The 17,595-nt window shown below is 41.6% G+C and overlaps 1 protein-coding gene across 3 annotated transcripts; it reads right to left on the reverse strand.

The window, feature by feature from the left end:
• Window positions 1-2,543: 2,543 nt before the first annotated feature.
• Window positions 2,544-17,494, reverse strand: ptbp1a (polypyrimidine tract binding protein 1a). Of its 3 annotated transcripts, none has more exons than XM_042436815.1 (16): window positions 17,415-17,494; window positions 16,537-16,590; window positions 16,239-16,266; window positions 12,154-12,214; window positions 11,828-12,000; window positions 11,284-11,430; window positions 10,701-10,871; window positions 10,405-10,515; window positions 10,002-10,182; window positions 9,781-9,858; window positions 9,449-9,606; window positions 8,013-8,046; window positions 6,837-6,929; window positions 6,117-6,333; window positions 5,816-5,893; window positions 2,544-5,568 (listed from the first exon to the last, which is right to left on the reverse strand). In XM_042436815.1, the coding sequence occupies exons 1-16, from the start codon at window positions 17,420-17,422 to the stop codon at window positions 5,436-5,438; spliced, it is 1,725 nt and encodes a 574-aa protein (XP_042292749.1). In that variant the 5' UTR covers window positions 17,423-17,494; the 3' UTR covers window positions 2,544-5,435. The 3 variants fall into 3 exon arrangements, with proteins under 3 accessions (XP_042292749.1, XP_042292748.1, XP_042292750.1); XM_042436814.1 differs by having other exon boundaries at window positions 16,239-16,269; XM_042436816.1 differs by lacking the exon at window positions 17,415-17,494 and adding an exon at window positions 16,826-16,973 and having other exon boundaries at window positions 16,239-16,269.
• Between the last annotated feature and the right edge of the window lie 101 nt (window positions 17,495-17,595).

The following is a 17,595-nucleotide window of genomic DNA, read 5'->3' on the forward strand; positions in this document are numbered from 1 at the left end:
TATGCAAAGTGTCCTAGTTTTGCTTTGCCCTGCTCTGCCTGCAAAGTAATGCCTATAATTTGGGCTGCATGAATTCAGACAGGGAGAGGAACCGATGCACCCCCATAACCCAAATACAGCTGCATGTTGTCCGCCTCTGTGGATGAATTATTCAACATCTGTCTGAGGCGTGCATATGTAAACAGGTGGATAGTCTCCTGATGGCTTTTTTAAGGGGAGCCACTATAGACCAAAGACATCCTTCACCTCAGCATCAGGCTTTTCCCTTCCTCTGCTGTGTCACACTGCAAGTTAGTCTAAATCTCGTATAAGCTGTGCAGACTAAACAGTTTTTGGTGGATTCAGATAAGAAGGCATCTTAAGTGATCCTAAATCTAAATGAATGCGGGCCTCAGAGTCATTGTGTGGTTACACGCCTCCTTAAAAAGGCAGTTTAATCCTGGAATATATAGTTGGTTGGTCTGTGATTGCTCAAGAGAGACATAAATTATAGACATTATCTGCAGCTACAAAAGTTAAATAGAGAACATGTGTATTTTAAAGCTGTTGACTAACAAAGCAGCCATTCACACTGAGCCAACATCTGACGTTGAGCATCTTTCTCAAAGACTAACTGGCTGTTCCTGGGATTGAACATGTCACAAATTATAAACAGGACAGTCTCTCTAACCACTTGGCCATCCTGCTCCCCCCCCCCCCCCCTCCTCCATTCACTCACCAGAGGGCTTGCATGTGTGTGTGGCCTTGGTGTTTGCTTGATTAGAGACCGCAGGACTAATGTAAATAAATGTTGCCAGATGTGGTGGGATCACTACCCCACATGGTTTCATTTAGTCCCGTCCACACAGCGCCAGGAACATCCCAAGGGCCTGAATTCGGCAAACAAATCGCGAGGAGGACGGAGTACGGTTACATGTATACCACACTGAAGTAGTTAAAAGTACAAGTGCAGTGACATTTTTTTGATGTGAGAGATCTCATAGTACATACAGTACGGTTTCTTTCTTGGGTATCAAATAACTTTTGGAGCAGAGAGATTTTGGAAAATTAAATGTTTTGCCTTTGCTGTACACATGCTGTAGTACTTGCCAGTTTCAGTTTTTCAAAAGCTGTCTTGACAGATTAAAAATTACATTAAGTACCATATTTTGCGAGCCAGTGACTTCTGGAATTTGATAACCTAAAAAACATCTCAAATCTATGTTTGGATCATCTTACTTTGAGTTACCCTTCCACCCAATTATGCAATCTCTTTGCATTTCAATGTATCCCGAAGAGGATTCTGGGTAGACTGCTCTTTGCTCCAAATTGCTCTTGGTGCAGAGTGAATATACTAAAGATGCTGCAAGTAAACAAGGGTCTGTGGTATCAAAGCAGCATCAAAGCATCAAGTTTTTGCCATGAAGTTTCCAGACTGGCACAGATACACTGCAAAGATGTTTAAAAAAGGTACCTGAACACAAGATGTTATGAGACTGGTTGCAAGTCTTGGCAGACGTTGTAATGTTACCACCTTCTTTTGGCATCCTGAAACATGCTGCTAAAATTTCCATGTCCATGTTGGTGACGCCCAGAGAGTATCTTCAGACTGTGATGTTTTTACTATGACCTTCATGCATGCTGTCTTATGTTAAGTGATAACATGAGAAAAAACAAGTGCCGTTGCTGTGAAACTCACAATAAGTTCGAGCTCACTATACTTAAGACCACACTCCACATGATGCTGGGATTATATGACAAATCCAGCTGCTCTCAGCTACAAATACAGACATCACTGGACTCAATTCTTACTTTCTCTCATTTGTCCCCTTCTCAAAAGGCAGGGAAGATCTGAGGGTAATCCTCTCTACCGCTCTGTAAGTAAGTCGGGGGGGAAAAAAAAAAGTATAATGCCAGGAAGCCCAAGGAGGCACATTTTGACATTGTGTGAGTGGCAGGTAAAGTCACCTCTGTGCTCCAGACTTGATTACCACCAGAGAGCAAGACCTCCCCCTAGTGGTGCTGACAGTGTATGACCAGTTTGTCACTTGTTTTGTGTTTTTTCGCCTCCATCTCCATCACAACACCGAGGAATTTCACAATAAACATGGATGCCAGATGTGCCTGATAGCTATGCTTGTGTTTTTATCTTAATTATTCATCTTATGAAGAGACAGCGACTTGGTTTCCACGGCAACCTGGCACATCTTAGAGTCAGACAGACCTGTTAGCTGAAAGGTCAAAGCTAAGCACAGGAGGATTATTCAGAATCATTGAGAATAGCAAGTATCCAGTGTTGCATAGCAAATTATCTCTCCGCTCTGCCACCACCTTCACAGCTGTTTCATCAAGGGATTGTAACGGGATTAGGCTGAGCCCAGATGAGCAGTCAGTCAAGTTTCAGATGGGATGAGTACAAAGTTGGAAGTACAGTAAAAGATTAAAAAAAACCCACCAGTAGTAAACAGGATGGGAAATGTGGAAAATGTTACGAGATGTTAACCGATACAGAGCAGCAGCTCCACAGGACAGAAGGGAAGAGACAGAAACCAAATGAGGCCAGATGAAAGAAGGAACAAACTAAAGATTTATTGAAGGCAGCAGAAGATGCAAGAGACAAGAACAGAATGGCAAGGGGGGGAGTGGGGCATATACAGAGACACTTCTGTGTTCAGATAGGTTTAATGTCTTTGTGTTACAAAAGTTTGTTTGTATAGCTCAGGAGAGCTTAATAGGTCTGTATTGTTTTATCAAAATATACATGTTTTGAACGTAAAGTTGATATAATCCAAATGATTTTGTGGTACAAAAACATGAATATATACAACCATCAACCCTGCTTCATACAATAACCCCACCCGCCCCCATATAAAAAAGGAGAGAAAAATAAAAGCTTTGAACAAAAACTGAAAGGCATATAATCTTCTACACTGTCAACATCACAGCTAGGACTGTGGATCAATTAAGTATCCATTCTAAAGCCATCTCTACCAAAGTAGGCTCTTTGAAACATCAATCAAACAAAAGGGGTACAATATACAGTATAAGCTGTTACCCAAAACAGATTTTTTCTTCATGTTGCTTTTGTCCAAGGCATCTGAGAAATGGAAAATAGGGTAATTGAAGCCTTGTGTTTTTGTGGAATAGCAGGAATGTGAAAAAACCTTTAAGAAATCACAACACTACAAAACAGCAGGGGTAGAAGATACTTTGGTCCTTAACAGCAATAACCGTCTGTAGCTACATGAAGCTTCGTTAAACCATGCATAATAATCTTTTACAAAAATAGAGACAGAGCGCATCTGTATCTGGTCCAAGACTACAGTGGTCGAGGCTGTGAAAACTGGTGCTTGAGGCACTCAGGAATGTGACGACGTTTAAGACTTCAGCGTGATGGTGCCAACTTGGACCTATCATTGAGGAAAAGTGCACTAAAGAACCCGACTGTGGCATAAGTGGACACAGACAGGGAATGGGTGAGGGCTATCCCACCCTGTAATCCTGTTATCCTGAATTTAAGGAGGAAAAAAAAAAAATACTGGGTTGTTTTAGACACAGTCCAAGACTGTTGTTACTGTCAATTGACAAATGCCTCCAAGCTGCCCTCTCACAGGTAGGATTACCTGAATAAAATGGGATAAAGGCATCTTAGCAGACAGGTAAGATAAAACACCTGAACGAGAGGTAAACAAAGTCAAATGACCGGGCCAGAAAGTGTTTCAGCCTCAGATTAAACATTTGAGGAGTCAAGGCACTGTGATATTGATTAAACCCAGCCACTACATATAGTATCAGTTAAGCTTAGAAGTGATACACATGTAAATGCTAACAATAAAAGAAAGGATAAATGAATATATAGGTGTCCACGTATAGATGAACATAATATGGTTAAATGAGGCCCCATACACCATTGCCCCTACTGAGAAAGGACTAAATGGAGGTGAATGGGGACTGTAAGACAGGAAGGCTGGATACAGCTCTACTCCTGCAAAATACACCTAACAGAGCTACATCTAGCAAGAATATTAAGCATCTATCTGACTTACATTCAAAGTTTCTACATACATATAATGGGGATATATGCATACAAATCCTTAGATAAACTTTTGTGTTTTTAAAAGAAACAGGAGATTGAATGAGCCACTTTCCCCCATGTTAACAATGCTGGTACATACCGAAAGGCATTTAAAAAAAAAAGGTATTCTGAGAGCCACGTCTTTTCCAAAATGAAGCCAGAGCAAATGCTTAAGGCAATCTGGTTGGGGCAAAGTAAGGCACAAGACTGTAGGATAAGGTACTGACAGAAAAGTATTTCCTTATTGAATTACTACAGATAGTGGTATGGATCCCCCAAAGCAAACAGGTGGGTACTTACAAGAAGATAAAATAAAAATGGATACTGGGAAATAAATTGTTTGGTGGTCTGTGAGCTAAAACAAAATGATTTGTCTCAAACCGTTTCTGACTGGCCAAACAGGTTCAAAGTGGCATTTCAAAAAAGGCACACACACATAGATATAACCCACACAACTATCATGGTAAAAGGAATGCTGAAGTGTGTCTGGTGTGGATATGATTGATCCACATAAACATACATCTGTGGTGGAGGTGTCTTTTTTTAAGCAATTTGGTCTAAAGTGACAGTTCATCAGCTGCCCCTACTTTACCTCCAACATAACATGTTTCATTGCAGAATGTTGCCCGTTTCCCACAACCCCACATAAAACTTTAAGATGGAACAAATTAATGCTCAGGTTTGAGTATCTAGGAACTGTTCTGAGAACGATGGATTTGAATCAGACAAGCTTCGATTCTCCTTCCGGGGCCAAGTTTTGAAGTTACTTTTCTTTCAATTACGTCTCCAGTTATGCTTGCGTCAAAGCGTGTGTACATTTTCAGTATGATGGACACAGGAGCTTACAAGTGTAGCAAAGCCTCACAAGACAGTACTATAAAAAAAGAAATATGTAATAATTGAGCTAAAAAGAATTTCACGCAGTGGTTGAAGCCCTTCAAGCTAACTGCTGCATGGTATGTGATGTCCCTAGTTGAAGTCGCAGTAACCCCGAATCAGCTAATGCTAGTGGGTCTAATTCAAATACAAACAGGTGTATAACAGCAACTACTGAATTTGTGAATGGTAAGAGGGAATATTCATGTTTGTCTAGATTTCTATTTAAAATACATAGTCCTTTATGAGACCCTAAATTGTAAGGGTTTTCTTTTGTTATAATATAACAAGAATTGGAACCAGGACTCCATAAGATCTGGCATCAATGAGCAGAATCAATCAAATCTGATACCCAAACCTGTTAATGATGGGGAATGACTTGGGAGGGGTTGAAGGGAGCAACGTTCTACAAAGAAACACAGCCATAAATATGTAATTTCCACTGAAGGCAACCTTGAGGAAAGTCACTTTCAGATGGCAATAGACTTAGAGGGAGCAAAGGCACTCAGATGGTGGACTTTGAGAAGGACACTCGGAGGTGGTGGTTCTCTCCCAGATCGTGGTTGTGGAACTCGATGAGGGACTCAATTGCCTCCTCGACTGAGCCCATCTGGATCAGGGCCATCTTACGGTCTTTTCTGTTAAATAAAAAGAGAGAAATGTGTTTTGAAAGCATCAAAATTCTGCCCACTTTTATGTGGGTTGTTTGCCATTTGCTGTGTTTTACTTTGAAGACTGAATTCTTTGTGAGCTCTACTTAACACCTTATTCACACACTTACCCATAAATAATACTTTCATAGTAATTCTTCCTTAACTCTGACTAAACAAAGGCTGATATATAAAAAAAAAAAGTCGAGAAAATTGAGTGTCTGGACAGACTTACTGAAAGAATTTGAAGGCCTTGACTGTGGCTCCTGAGCTGGCAAAAAGCCTCCTGAGGTCATCCTCCACCACAGAAGGCCTGAATTTAGAGGGCAAAATACAGAACAAACAAACATTTGTGGGTTTACATTCTCTTTACTTATTTGCATTTTTGTGCTAACTTACTTACTTTGTTTATTATAGCAAAATAAAACCCAAGGGGCATCTAAAAATCTAAGAATGAAACTGGAGTATTATGTTTAGAAAATGTTGTCATAACTACTTACTCCTAAGCACCAAATATAGGGAAAAAAAAGACTCACGGTATGTTGGAGAGATGGAGTGTCGCAGAGGGTGGGAAGATGTTGGAGTAATTTTTGGAGCCGGGCTTCTTGAAACGGTGCAGTGGTGAATTGCTGTAGTCCTTTGTGAGGCCCTGGTCCTCGTGACCTTCTCTGGGCAGCTGCACTGTGGTGTGTTTTGACAATGTCACACGCATGGCCCTGCCATGAAGCCGCTGGCCATTCAGGTGGCTCATAGCTGGGAAAACAAAATTGATAAAAGACAGTCAACACTGATTTTTAAAAACACACACACACGGCTGATTTAAGACTTAAGTCACTAGACATACAGGTCAATTCAAATTGTTAAAAGTTTAATTTCTATTATGTATTATAAGCTTAACAAGGGCCGTTTCCAAATGCTACAGGAACAAAACTGACTTTATGCTGTCTGCAGATTATGATAATTCTTTTTTTTTTTTTTTTTTTTAGATTTTTAATCTATTTTCATATATACCCATTTCAAATTATTTAGACAAATGCTTTTACAGTAATTATGTATGGTAAAATGAATGAAACAAGTTAAAAAAACAAAAACAACTCGCTTTTTATCAAAGGAAGACCTGTCCTGTTTGCTTAGCTGAGACCCACTAAGTGAAAGCTCAAAACAATGTATGGTAAAATGATGAGAGGAAAGAAGATCAAAGAAAAACCTAGATCAAAGAAAGCTAATAAGAGTTTGGCTGCACTGTGTGTAACTACCTAGCTGAGCCTGTGTGCCATCAGACATCTGGATCAGAGCATTCTCCTTTTTATTGAACAGGATCTTCACTCTCATCACATCGCCATACACACCTGGGGAGGAAGAGGAAGGTGTCACAATACAAGCGCAACACAGCCCGAACAGGAGCCACACAGCCAATCACAGCAACAAAAACAATTTAAACCATCACATCAGAGACATTAATGTTAATTCTGCTACCAAATAAACACTGGCTACTTAATAGGTAATCAGGCTATTCTACTCATTTTCTGTTCAATTCAACGTGGAATCTCTAAAACTAATCCTACATACGTCCTCTTTGTTAACAATTACACAGAGGTTGACAGCCTAAATGGTTATGCTTGACGAGGGGGAGATAGTGATTTGAAGGCAAAAAATCAAGGAAATAAAAAATGAGTGGTTTTAATCGGTTTGATTGCTCTAGTGAAGGAAAAAGCTGATTTCTTGACCAACTTGAGGACCTAATAGAGTCATGCAGGAATAAACTAAACATGCACATACCTACATTAGAGAAACTGCAAAAGAATAATATGGTGACATAATCCAAGGGATATGTCAACTCACAATCACTAAAAAGTAGCAGCATTTCATCTTTCTATATACTGTTGCTGAGTGACTCAAGGCAACTACAAAAAAAAAAAAAAAATCAACTCAACAAAAATGAATATTGATGAATTTTCATGTCATAAAATTGGACCGTGCGGAACCAAATGAAGTGTTGACGTTTATCCTCTTCCTGAGGGTAATGCTTTAAAATTTAGATCGGCTTCCTGCCTCATTCCCAAAACAAAATGCTGCACACATATTTCTATTTAGTAGGGCAATATTTCGATTGAGAGGCAGTTCTCTTTGAAGATGAAAAACTGTAAATATTTTTTTGCCCATGGACAGTAAACCACAGCTGTTCAAAATTAAATGAAATGCTGCTGCTTTGTGTGGTGTTCTCACCTTACTTTTCTCACACAAACCCACAACAACCAAAACAGGTCATACAAACCCCAAAACAAACAGACAACCCGACCCTTCATAGCCCTGTAGCCTGATGACAAGCCATCAGTGGTTAAAAAAACAAAGCCAACAACATGAGACAAGACATGCCCACCTTGCCAGGTAACAGTAGTAATAAAAAAGGAGATGAAAGGATGATAACGTACCGAAAAGAATAAAGAGGCAGTGTGGCGTAACGCTCTTTAGAGACAGCAGGGGGAGCAGCGGGGCAGGGGGCCAAAAGGGGAGAGGGAACAGGGGACAGGGGAAAAGAGACGGAGCGGAGTGGAGGACAGTGGAGTGGAGTCGGGACATGTCCGCAGGCCACAGGCAGCGAGGTCCACAGGAAGGCCACAGTACCATGGAGGAAGGAGAGGCATGAGGGACGAAGAGAATGAAGAGAGGACAAGAGGAGAAGGAGAGGATTCAAACAGCGTGAGAGAGGAGGGAGAAGAGAAAGACGAAGATGAGGTCGAAGGAAGAAAGAAGATGGTGGAAGGACAGATGATGGCAAATCAGGGGGACAAAAGAGGTGCCAATGTTGTGTTTTTGTTGTGTTTTCATTTTGTGGGTGGTGACCGAATTGGGGACAATGGATGGGGTGGAAGGGGGTTGGTTGGATGGGTGGGAGGAAGAGTAGTTGTAGTAGTAACAAAAGGGGAGAGGAGGACAGAGGGAACAATTGGTCATGGGGCGTGCAGTCAGTTGGCAAGAGTACAGGTGAGGGGGTTTTAAAACAAAAAAGAAGGAGAGGGAGACAGAGAAAGGAGAGAGAGAAAAAGGAAGTAAAAAACAAGGTCAGTATACACAAAGAAATGTAGTGCTTCAGACAGTAGAACTGGCTAAATTAAAATGCACTGTCACTATGGGAACACTAGGAGAAAAAGAAGAGAAAAAAAAGATTAACAATGAAATACAGAAAAAGGCAGAGACAATATGTACTTTTAAATTACATACTATGTTTGTTTAGATTACTTAAAATTACATTATATATAAACAGCCATCTGAATACGAATTTCATTAATCCTGTCCCAACTCAAGAGCTGATCTTAAAATTAATATACTTAAATGTAATGACTACACAACTACAGTAAATGTAATGAGTGTGACAGACTACTTACACATTCTACATACTATTTAAAAGACCTAAATAATGGACATGTATTTTTCTAAATATACAAATAAAAAGTAATATTGTCTCTCCAACAACTCAAGAATGATTTCAACTAATGGACAAAAAATGAAGATATGAAATGGTAAGTTTTTAAAAAAGAAGTTAGTGTTTTGAATAAACTTAAAATTCACAGTGAGCAAAGTGGCAGGTCAGAAATGCAGCAGGTTTGGTCAAACACAGAGAGGTCCTGAAAGAGAAGAGGTTTTGACTAGATGACCACCTTTTATTTTAACACAGTGGTAACTAGTCTGATCGCATGGAGGTGGTGGGAGATGGAGGGGGGTAAACACTGGACCTCTTCAACAGATGGATCCAGGTCCATGAACCATAGTGTAAACAAATGGCACTGTGATATTTTAAAGCTGCTCAGCACTGCACTGACAGAGGCAGGATGTAGAACTGTTATTAAAACCTAGTGAGGGTACTGACCTCAGGGTTCAGATTGCTGACCAACAAGACATTGTGTCCCCCAGAGGCAGTGAGCCCTGATAGGCCGAGCCGGCTGGCAGCCGCTGCTGCAGCCGCCATGCCACCGTGCCCCATACCCAGGGACGCCAGGGCACTGGGAATACCAGGCACTGACAGACCTAAGAGGAACAAAATATGAATTATTCTCAACTTATTGCACTTTGTCTCTTCATTACTGAAGAGGTCAGGTTAGGAGAATATAAAATCTGGGAAATACATGATGTGTGCTGGTTGAAGGATGGAAATATATGTCATTATAAATGGAACAGCAGGGAGAAAAACTTGGTACTGACCTGCCTGTTGGATGGCAAAGGTTGGGGGGAAAGCATGAGCTCCCCCATAGGGAGAGGCAGAAATTATGCCTGGTGCAGCTAGGATTAAAGAAAACAAACAAAAAATTCATTAAATGTGTACTTGCAAAAATGATCAGGGTAAAAAAAACAAAAAAACCCAAGGATGTATAGATGCGATCAGTACCAAACACAAAGTTATTTAAACCAAGCCCTGATCTTACCAAATGCAGCAGCTGCCATGGTCTGGTGGTCAATGGAAGGCTGTGAATCTGCAGTGGGGAGGTCTGGTCGAGTGTAGTCCCTACTCTTGTCGTTGTTGTACTTGACATTCAGGCTGGTGAGCTTGGAGAAGCTGATTCTCAGGGTACAGCAGGCATTGTAGATGTTCTGTCCATCCAGAGACTGAGACAGATGTGGGTGCATTAGGCTTAAGATAACATCTGGTTTCTCTTACACTGGTAACTTAAACAACAGTTTCACGTTTGATCAACTGTTCCCAGATTGGAGACTGGCTTGCTCTAAATTTGTTTGTTCATTTGTTATGCCAACCTCAACCCAAAAGTGAAAGTGGCAGAGCACCCAATGATACATCATGATACGCAGCCTTAGTTCTACAAGTCTTACCAGTTTGGCATGCTGAGCTGTCATGCCATCGGCATACTGTATCAGAGCCTGGAACTGGTTGTTCTTGGTGAAAGTGATGATCTTCAGCACGGTGCCGAACTTTGAGAAAATCTGGGGAGCAGAGACGACATGATTCAGTTTGTCATCATGACAACACACTTAAGGGAGAAAAAATCTAGAGGTGGTCTGTTTAAAGATTTAAAAGGAGCTGGCAAACATAACATACACAGTTGAAACTGTAATCTGTGAAACAAATAGGTAGCTTTACTCAAAAATACTAAAAAAGCTCCCAGTACCTGGTGTAGCACATCCAGGGTGACAGGATAGAAGAGATTTTCCACAATGACTCTGAGTACAGGGCTTTGGGTTGTGGCTCCTCCCATGCTACCTGCATCTGCAGAAATCGCCATGCTTCCCATCCCACCTCCATGCAGCGCATTGACTGCCTGCAGAGCTGCCTGAGCACGCTAAGGGGAAAAGACAAGAGGACAGAGAAACTTCTTAGTATATATGGAGCAAAGTGTGCAGTAACAAAGTAATGAGTGAATGTGTGTGACGTAATTTTGAGAAAGGCAACTGCTGTATTTTTTTTGCATGCTGTATTCCGTAATCCTGCAAAATTCCACACAACATTGGCACTGAATTGGGGGGGATTATTACCTTGATAAATCTGTCTAGCCTACAACCTTGACACATTAGGTTACTTTGCACTGTTTAGTCTTTAAGTGGAAGCTCACAACAATAACTTTTAAGCGAGTGTGTGGAGGGAGCATGGATGTATTAAATTCACATTTTCAGCATTTAGCAAACATCTTTACTACAACATTAAAGTAAGCCTCAGAGCAAACAGTCAACATGAAATGCAAGAGTGGCACTTACCACCTGGTTGGGGGAGTTGTCCGTCTTGAGCTCTTTATGGGTTGAGTATTGCATGTAAATGGGGTGGTTTCTGATGACAGGAGTGACAGAGGAGTAGTAGCTCACCATCGTCTGTGCACACTCCTCACTGTTCAGTTCCAAGAATGCCTGTGGGGGAGGACCAGAGAAACATTCCATTTCTTTCTCCCATCACATGTAATAAGGTGCTACTCTGAGGCAATGTGTGTGTTTTTATTCATTTTTAATTTTGCACATCTTCTGTAAACCATTCTAATTAACAGCATTTTACAATTGCTGGCAATAAAAAAGACATGAAGACATTCAAAGGGGGATTCAATCTCTTCCTCCAGGAAAGTTCAGCACATAGAATAGTCTCCCTACCCACTAAATCACAAGAATGTGACAAAAAGGTAATTGTCATTATTTTCAGGTCAGGATAGAAGGCTAAAAAGCTGATCCCTTGCCCCAGGCCTGAAGAGAAATTTCACCCAGGAGTGCAAGCTTTACAGGTTTGGTGAGCAGACCTGCATGTATCACACCTTACCTGGTTTTTCCCTTTCAGCATCAGCAAATTAGTGACCTTTCCAAAGGGCAGCCCCAGGCCAATAACCTCAGCCTCATTTATGTCATTGGGCAGCTTGCGTACATGGACCACGCGTGACGGAACACCAGGACTGCGAACGTCACCTTTGAATTTTTTGCTGTCGTTGCCATTGGCTGCAAGAGAAAACAGAAGCAGATACAACCAGGGAGTGAACAGAAGGCTCTGGTTCTTCTTGAATAATGGATTGATCGTCATGGTAACACAAACACAGACACGAAAAGCACTTCAATAAAAAGGATTCACCCCTCCATGGCAACCCCCCCTACCTGAGTTCATGATATAGGGCCCGTTGGATATGCAGGAAGAAAAGAGTTCGTCGGATCCCCTCTGCAGACAGAGAGAAAACAAAGGCTCACTTCAGTGCATTCACCAATGAGGGTACAGCATGGCAGGTGGAGAGCAAAGCTCTCATATTACTGAGCTATTGTGTGATAAAGCAGGAAGTAATCTGATAGCCAAAAGAGGATCGAGCAAACACGCTTGAGAAGGAACTCCACCTTCCTTTACCAGGAAGAATAGCTACAATGGCTACAAAGCTTGTCAGCAGGGATATTCAATCATTATAATCATACTCTTCTCCAACAGTACTGCCTAGTGAAAAAGTCAGTCATGATGGGCTGTTGTTTCTGACTCCTGGCAATGTGCCAAATTATGTTTTTACACCACTCACACTTAAGGAGGAACAGCTACTATTCAGCTTGAGGCATACTAGTCAGCATTTAACAGCAGCTGTCAGTCAGTACAAACCATGTTCTCACACATGCACTATTAACAGGAAGGATAACACACTGAAGCCCTCTGGAACAGAAGACAAGATGGGGATACTCCTAGCCCACACTAGTTTACTGTCTTCCAGTCTTGTCAGGCCTCTCTCTCTTTAGTAGATATAAAGTGCTGTTTCAGGGCTGTTCTCATGGCTGTGTGTGTATTGGTGGTTGTGTGAGATGAAGTATAGCAGTCACAAGAAGTGGCTCAGCAGCCTAAGCTCTACAACACTCTACAATGAAGGTACTGTTCAGGATGAGACTAGGGGCATTGTTATACGGCAGCACACACACATATGGTGCCCCGAGGACTCTCCGGGAGTTGAAGAGCCCCGGAGCGTTTTAACAACAACTAGTCATGCAGGTTTGCTGGCATTCTTTTCTACCTATTGAATCCTGGCCTTCACATACGCAAGGTGGGGGGATTTCCAGTCAAGCTGCGAAGCCTATTCACAAAAGGCAGGAATAAAGTGATCTGCGAGAGAACATTTAGTGGTGCCTCTGAACATTGTAATGGGATAGTGTGGGACATAGTACAGTTGCTATGAGAGCACAACACTATAAGCAGTAGTCCCTTTGACTTCCAGGGTCTGCTATCTCAATTCATGTACTTAAAGTAACAAGAGACATTCCTACGCCTTTTCACTGTGGCTTAAGGATCTGGGGCCTCCTCCTTTGGCCAATGTTCAAATCTTTACATGAATGGAATGCATATATTTCATGCAATCACTAAGCTAATATTACAAAGTACTGGTTTCACCATAGCTAAGGACGTAGAACAGACTGCAGGTCAGTCTCTAGAAGGACTAGAAATGATAGGATGAATAGCTTCTTAAAAGGACAGGATGCAATCAGAAAAAGCTTGAGAAAATCTCTATATAAGAGTGGCAAGTCAACTCATGCTAGTGTCTGGAACACACAGCTAACAGTAAAAACAACACGGTCTCACACCACAGATTACAATGTATGAAAAGAAGTGGCACGTTCTAGTTAGTGGGAAGAATGTGAAAAAAAAACAAAAAACAATATTGTTGCTTGATAAATGGGCCAAGGGCAGATGCAAGCCATGAGAAATGAAGGAAGTGGCTCCAGCCTGACTCAATGGTCGTGGGCGGGCGGTGTCACATTATCAGTCAGCAGACCCACTCCAAACAGGAAGAGCAGCAAGATCAGGCCTGCTTCCAGAGTTTTGCTAAACTTCCTCCTGGGGACTGATGGTTACTGTTCCATAGCAGGACTCTCTTTCTCTCCTCCCCTACTTCCTCATTCTAATAATAGTCACAGACCTAAGACAGCCTACAGTGTAGAGCAAAAGCATCAAGTCAGATACAAAATAGAGGATTGTGCTACAATTGACTGAACGGTACACCAATGGCTTTTGGAGGGAATGTGGTTGGAGTGCTGAGCAGCACAAAAGGCAAAGTTAAGTTGCTGGAAGTGTGGAACAAAAACAGAGCTTGTTAAGGGTTTGTTAGCCGACTCCAACACTGTGCCAAACCCATTTTTCCAACACAAACTCACTAAATGGGTATCGACATGTTCACATCCTTTGTTTGTTCAGGACGCTGACAGTATAATAGTAACCTTCAGTGGATGATGACACATTGCTGGCCCACATACTGAAACTGTTGAGCAGGTTCCTTTCACTGAGAATGGCAGTGGCCTTCCTTGAACTTCATTTTAAAAATGGAACATAGACTGGAGGCAATTTCCCTGCTCCCTACACCACATCACACCTGGTTTGCATTGCATCAAAGAAAGGAAAAATAACATATGCTCTCCAACTATTTTGCAGCATTTGGGGGAAAAAAATATTGCAAGTAAACAAAATATGTGAGGTTTCATGTGTACTTGAGTTGGCTTTTCCAAGCAACCATAGTTTGGACTCTGCTTGGGGTTGGTGGGTGGTAAACTCAAAGGAAAAAGCAGAAAGAGGAACAGCACAGGTACAGACATGTTTGTTCACTCTGATCAGCCTTTGCCAGTGGAGGGGGCAGGGAGCTGTGCCTCACCAGGGGGCTGGAGGGGGGAGATTGGAATGTGACCGCGGAATGCCAGACACTCTGCCCAGACGGAATAATTACAGATTCCAGCAAGGCAGAGCTCCATAACTCGGCATCATCATTACCACAGCACATCAGACCCAGAAAACAAGAAAGGTTAAAAAAAAGACAAAGACTTAACAAAGACACAGAGTCAAATCTTGAGTATCGATCAGCAGCCATTACATGGTGCATTGTTAATCATGTTAAAAACAACAGACCGAACTGAAATGAATAGAGGGGGTGGGGTGTGTCCCAGTTAAGGGCGTGTGTATCAGAGTGCTTGTTTAAACAGTGTGAAGACCTTTGGCCAGGGAGGACAAGGACTGGTGCGGGAGGATGGTTACAGCCCTATGTTGAGTTCAATTACTCCACCTACACATTGCTGCCCCAGGCCCCGTTACCATGGATTACTACTTTAGCAGGCATTTTTATTGGGTACGCAAGTTAACAACCAGCGGTGTACCAAAAACAAATGTGTTTCTTCTTCAACAAGTCTGCACACACAAAAATGTAGAGAGGGGGCTGCTATTTCGGTTTCATAAGCATTTAACAACACCCTCCTAACTGGAAATAAGAGCCGATTCATGCAGAAAAGATGCAAAGATTTAACATTGTTAAATGTTTTACTCGTGCTGGTTGAGTAGTCTTGTGATAGAAACGAAAGTGGATAAATATAAAGCGGTGAGGCAGGATTCAGCGCTTTCTTAACATTCCAATAAGGCCAACAGGCTATTAAGGAACACAGCAAATAAACAACAGGAAGTTTCATTTCCAAACAGCCACGCAACCAAACAGAACAGGACAGGAAAACATAAGGCCCCACCTCAGATAATCTATTCAAATCGATTTATCAAATAGTCCATGTTAACAGTGTTGAGAGTTGCTGCAAACTTCATGTGCTGACCATTCAGTTGTTTTTCATAAATCTTTAAAAAGGAGAGCCTGTCTGCAACTGCAAATTCATTACACATGAGAAATGGCTTTGGACAGCAGTTCTGTAATTATAGGGGAAGCTCTTGTAAACTGACAAGACTATGTGTCTCTCGTCCCCACTGCCGGCAAAGTTCTTCTTTATTTGCACTCTGACCTGTAAAAGCCTTGTCAAACCTGTTTCGTACAAATTAATTTAGCTGCAGTGGGACACATCTAGAAGTCCCTGCCACAGTTAAATAAATGTAATTAGCAAGAAAACTCATTATCTGAACTCAAAGTTCTTATGACAAAAAGGGAAATTCAAATTGCAGTGCAAATGTCCATATATAATAATGCTATAAATGCCAAAAAGGAGCCACTCTGAAGATACAAAAAATATTGGAACCTGACACTGGCAAATTATTCAATGAGTATCAAAAGCCATGCAACTCACAAATTTACAACTATATAATGTACTTGGTTTACAAAGACCTTGTCCAGAGTTTTATAGAACCCTAACCCCACACACAGAAAAAATAATTAGCATTCATTCTGTAGTCTCATCAGTGAAATGAGGGAAAGTGAGAAGAAGCAGAGCTGTAAAGACAAGATGACTCAGACATTGCCTACCTTTGTGCCAACTGATATGTCATGGACACTGCTGTGAAAGAGAAACGAAGTTCAATTAGGCAGGCAACCAAAGAAAATTAACCATTATTTGTCATGAGATCCTGTTTAACGATTCAACACAACAGTTGTGCATTACACACTGTGGAGACATACTGTCCATGCAAAAAACTTGATAAAGCACTGTTCAACAAAGCCAAACTGACTTCCTCATTCTGAGATAGGTACACTAAGAAGCTTGAAATCCAGAAAGAACCCCAGGAGAATTAGTCAGCCGTGCAAAAGTTTTCAAAATACTTACTCAATTTCAGGGACGTAGCCGGATCCCAGAGGGTACAAGTCAGCGTCTAGGCGGCTGTAGTGGGTTGGCAAAACACAGGAGCAAACTTCAATGTGGGTACTTGGCACAAGTAATTACACAAACCACTAATTTACCAAATTTACACTAAGCGTTTTGCCGGACGAGTTCAAAGCAGCACTCACCGTAACGTTAGCTAACGTTACATTGGAAGTCATCTAAACTGTCGAATTTAGATGATCACAAGAGTAGGACAAGCTTGATTAAAACAATACGCTATTACATATCCTACCCAGTTTAGATATCCCGGTGCAAAAGTCTCTGATTCAATCAACATGAAATGTTCAGGCCAGACATCTTCAACATGGCCCTGGCACTCCGCAGACAAATGAATGCGGAAATGAGACACGTTGCTTTAGCTAGCGCTCGAGTTACCGTGAAACGAAGTTACCAAGGTACCGTTAGCCAATGTTAACGTTAACCAACGTCTGCGATAGCAAACGGTCGGGCATACCCCGTATGTTACTCAAAAGGACCGAATTTTTCCACAACACAACTCTTATTAAGTTTTGTTTGCTAATTGTTAGTCCAGTTTACATAAAACGACAAAGTATGTTCGTCCAAACGGTTAACGTAACTAACGTTTGCTAGCTGTAGCGATGGCTAGCAGCTGCTAACGTTAGTTAGCTTACGCTCCTGCTAACTGTTGCATGTTTTGATGAAAAAAACTGTTTCAAGTAAACTTTTCCGGTCTAACGGTTAAGTGAAACAGCCATCATAATCAAAATATTTTAATAAACAACCGAAATGTGTAAAGAAGTTACTCAGCGGTCGTTTTGTCATTAAAAAACAAGTCTTAAGTGTGGTTCTTTTTCACTTACCCGTCCATTGCACAAGAAAAAAACTGCAGGTCTGAAGCGAAGGTAGGGCGGCAGACTTGCTTGATTTTCTTACAAAATGGCTGAACAGACGGAGGCGAGCGCTGATTAGTCCAGGCGCTTCCAAGAGCCAAAAACAGGCGGGGACAAGCCTCTGCTTGGGTCGCGATTGGGCAAGACGGCT

Source organism: Thunnus maccoyii, chromosome 16 (assembly GCF_910596095.1).
Source record: "Thunnus maccoyii chromosome 16, fThuMac1.1, whole genome shotgun sequence".
Taxonomy (NCBI): Eukaryota; Metazoa; Chordata; class Actinopteri; order Scombriformes; family Scombridae; genus Thunnus; species Thunnus maccoyii.